The sequence below is a fragment of the Limulus polyphemus genome, unplaced genomic scaffold (genome assembly GCF_000517525.1).
Source record: "Limulus polyphemus unplaced genomic scaffold, Limulus_polyphemus-2.1.2 Scaffold945, whole genome shotgun sequence".
NCBI classification, from domain to species: Eukaryota; Metazoa; Arthropoda; class Merostomata; order Xiphosura; family Limulidae; genus Limulus; species Limulus polyphemus.
The window spans coordinates 363,018-367,523 of NW_013666555.1; the positions used below are offsets into that span (position 1 = coordinate 363,018).

Consider the following 4,506-nt stretch of genomic DNA (forward strand, 5'->3'; position numbering starts at 1 on the left):
AAAACAAAAAACAAACTTCCAACGGAATTTTGTAAGGTTAAACAAATTCTAATATATATATAAACAGCTGTGAATAGTAGATACTGAATATATATATAGTTTTTTGTTGTAATATTTGTATTCGGAAATGGAAAGTTTATAGCTTCAAAATTAAATTGTTTGATTAACGAAGTTGATATCCAAATCCACGGACTGTACTTTGTTATTGTTGAAAGAGCTGTTTGTCAATGTCAAGAAAAACCTTGAGAATTGTGTACAAGGATGCCATCAATATATCTATACGCACGACTAGTGTGCAAAGCTTTGTAATTTTTGTAATGTTCGATAAAAATATTCGGATATATATAAATTTGCAACTTTCGAGCTGAATTTACCTAACACAGGTATCCGCTGAATTTATTAGAAGCCGGGTTGGCCCAACTGTACAAATATGTTGTTAAGTCAAAAATACATAGCTCGTAAGAATTTGTTTATTGTAAAACAGTGATAATTTTTAAGGGTAACATTATCACTGAAACATGTACTTTTATTAACGCAAAGCACTAATTTACCAGAACTGTTAAACAATCATGAAATTGTTGATGTACGACTTTTTATTTTATCAATAGGAAGACTTGTCTAAAGTTTACTAAAAACAAAACTTCTGTCGTTTTATATTCAGCCTTTACTTTTCTGTTTATACTCACACTCAATGGAGTTACCGACGACAACGAACGAACCAATACCTGTTCTTTCTTTGATAATATTGCAATATTTCTTGAAATGTTCATTTTCCCCGGCGGGACAGTGGTAAGTCCACGGACTTATAATGCTAAAATCAGGGGTTATCGTCCCCTCAGTGGACACAGAAAAACACGCACACTCAAATGTTCCTTAATGTATTTCAGACCACTGCCGATTTAGAATTGACGAATCTGTAGATGTTGCTTTTCTAGCACTAGCAGTAAATCTGTATTTGGACGGTGTTTTAAAGTAGTTTGGGAATCCAAATTCATTTCGGGATTCATACCATTGGATTTTACATATTGCAAACCAAAAACTGATAAATCTGTAGGGTGTTTCTCTATGATACTGTCTTTGTTTGTATTGACGTGTTTACACATCTCGTTAACTGACGGTTTATGTGTTTGGAAATTGAATTCTAATTCTTTGCATAAAGTTGTAACATAATTTTATTTTAGAGATGAAATCAAAGTTTTGGCTACTTTACAGGCGGTAGTAAAGAACCTAAACACTCAGAAACTACTTTCTTATTCAAAATTTGTTCAATGCCGTAAATAACAAGTAACAGCTACTATATATTAGATAACGAAACCTGTATTTATGTTCGATTGAATAAATATACGTGTTTCAACCGACAGTCATCTGAGACCATTATTATGATAAGCATCTACAGGGTGTAATATGAACCTTCTTGTGCTTTACCTTTGTTTGTTCTGTGTTTAACGCCTGTAAGGCACTACCGTTATGTAATTTGTGTGTGTGTGTGTGTGTGCAAAGCTTCACAATGGGCTACTTGTACCTTGTGTACTGCAGGGAATCGAACCACAGACCTTAGCCTTGTAAGTCTGTGAACTTAGAGATGATCCATAGGATATCTTATACGAGTGGAGTATCTAGATTTTAGATTAACCCAATAGACGATATTATTATTTGTTAAAAAGCAAATATTTTCCACGTGAAAAATGAAACAGTACGCGAAACTTTAAAAGAAATCAATATTTTAGTTGGGTTTGATTTGTTGTGAATTTCGCGCAACACTACACGAGGGCTATGTACGCTAGCCATCCCTAATTTAGTAGTGGAAGACTAGAGGGAAGGCAGCTAGTCATCACCACCCACCATCAACTCTTGGGCCACTCTTTTACCAACGAATAGTGGGATTGACCGTCACATTTTAACGTCCCCACGGCTGGGAGGGCGAGCATGATTGATGGGATAGGGATTCGAACCCGCGACCCTCAGATTGCGTGTCAAACGCCCTAACCACCTGGCCATGCCGGGCCTGAAATCTTAGGAGCTGGCGAAAAAATCATTATCAAACATTAATTATGCACTCTGAAGGTAAGTATATCTAGTGAATAATGTTGAAATGTCTCTTGAGAATATTTTATTTAAAAAAACAGTATTTGATAATATTTAAAGGTTTATGAACAAAGCTGTAGTGAGGTGGGAATACGTGGGTACGGCGTATCTGTATTTTTTTATTTTTTTTGCCGGAAAGCCGTACCGCCACTATTTCGAACGAATTCCACCTTACGCGGTTATGTAGTAGATTTTGCGTCCCGGCACTTCTTTACTTAGCACTACACCACTGTATATGAAGTAGGACATAAAACTGTTCTCTGGTTTTTTTTTATTGAAACTAATATATTATGAATAAAAATCGAAACTCCTTTTCAATCATCCCACAAAGTTGCCATATAATAAGTGTACTTATGACAAAAAAAATCGATTAAATTAATGTATATATATTCTAGTTTGGTTCTCATAAAATAAAATAAAAAAGTTGATTAACAGCTCACTTGATATAAATAACAAATTTCTCTTCACTAGTTCAGCGGATAGTTTGTGAGCTTATAACAGTAAATATCGGGTTTCGATACCCGAAGTGAGAATATCTCAGATAGCCAATTACGTAGTTTTGTGCTTAACGACAAATAAGCAAAAATAATTTTTTAGACCTTGTTCTTGTACAAATTATCCAGCATCAGTTGTCTCTCTGTAGCCCCCAGTGGCACAGAGGTATGTCTGCGGACTTACAACACTAGAAACCGGGTTTCGATACCCGTGGTGGGCAGAGCACAGATAGCCCATTGTATAGCTTTGTGCTTAACTTCAAACAAACAAACAAACAAAGTTATCTCCCTGTAGCCCCCAGTGACACAGCGGTGTGTCTGCGGACTTACAACACTAGAAACCGGGTTTCGATACCCGTGGTGGGCAGAGCACAGATAGCCTTTGTGTAACTTTGTGCATAATTAAAAACAAACAATCTCCCTGTAATATCATTAAATTCATACGTATTATTTCTACAGGAAACACGTTTTAACATGAACATTTTATATATTAATTTAATAATCTACTTTAATCTTTACTGCAGTTTCCATAAATATTTCGGTATACAGAATAAATATCTTTGAAGGATTAAAACGTTAGAAGAAAGATCATTGCTATGAGACACTTAAATTCAAATTTATACCACTTTATTGAATCTTATGTTTTTACTCATATTTTTACTCTTGGTAAATTTCAGTTTAAGACATGTTAGTAAGCTAGAAAATGAAACAGAATAATATACGATATTTGACAGCAACCTCATTTCAGTATGAATATCAATATGAAGAAACAAGTGAGAACTGCAGCTGACTAAAACAGCATCTGATGTGAACAGAATTACCAGAAGCGCCTAATCAAAACAACAACAGCATCCAGCTCCCGGTGTGAACAAATGAACAGAAACAGCTGATCAAGACAACAAAAGAAGCTAGTTCAGAGGCAACCGACCAAGACAACAATTAACTCCAATTATGAATAAATTATCAGAAACAGCTAATCAAAATCCACAATAATCAGACACAGCTGACTAAGACACCAACCAGCCACCTAATGTCAAAAAATAATAAGAGAACTACAACTACGACAACATCCAGTCTCTAATGTAAATAAATTATGATTCTAAAATATATTGCAGTTCACTACTAAACAAGGATATCCCATAATAACAGTAAACAGGATTATTTTAGTAAGTTCGTGAATACTTAATATAGCAAGGAGTTCTTCGGTTGTTACATGCTCAGTCGACAAGAAAATACAAGAAATAATTTATTTCAAGGAATACATTTGTGTTATTATTCTAACGATACTCTCACTTCCTGCCTTTTGGGCAACTATCAATCAAATACCACAAAGACGAACGCTGCGATATAATTATGCAACAACACTGTTTGGCATACATACGAGTAACCTAAATATTATTATTATAGAAGACTCACAACTCTTCGATGTCTCATCCTTTTTCTTTTCAGATGACATTGTCTGGAACAGGTTGTTGCTTCACCCAAGGTGCTTGTAACGTTCAGTTCGCAAGCGTTAAACAAACCTGCAAAAGGTCGTTTTTCACAGGCTACGAGGTTGTTCAAGTATTCAGCGGTCTGTACTCGCGAACTATAACTACTCCCAGAAGGCCAACGTTTGTATTATTAGCTGTGTTATCAATAAATATGGTCACAAGACCTGCCAAGGTGAATGGGAAATTATCTAAAACGGCTTGAACCTCTTATGTGAAACCTTTGATCTCAAAACTACAGAACGAGTGCCATCCAATGGTAAAAGGTATTAAACAGTACATTATCCAACATGATGTGATATTACATATACAGTAGGAGGTACAGAACAGGTCATTATCGATCAAAAGGGGATATTACATACACAAAAATAGAAGTAAAACAGTATACTCTTCAACAACATGGGATATTACATATACAGTAAGATGTATGAAACAGT

At 35.1% G+C, this 4,506-nt stretch overlaps 1 protein-coding gene across 1 annotated transcript in view; it reads right to left on the reverse strand.

The window, feature by feature from the left end:
* LOC106461371 (solute carrier family 15 member 1-like) overlaps nucleotides 1-4,300 on the reverse strand; it is a 56,853-nt gene extending 52,553 nt beyond the window's left edge. The window contains 1 exon segment of the mRNA XM_022388318.1: nucleotides 3,996-4,300. Within this exon segment, the coding sequence (XP_022244026.1) occupies nucleotides 3,996-4,035 (40 nt within the window). The 5' untranslated portion in view covers nucleotides 4,036-4,300.
* Between the last annotated feature and the right edge of the window lie 206 nt (nucleotides 4,301-4,506).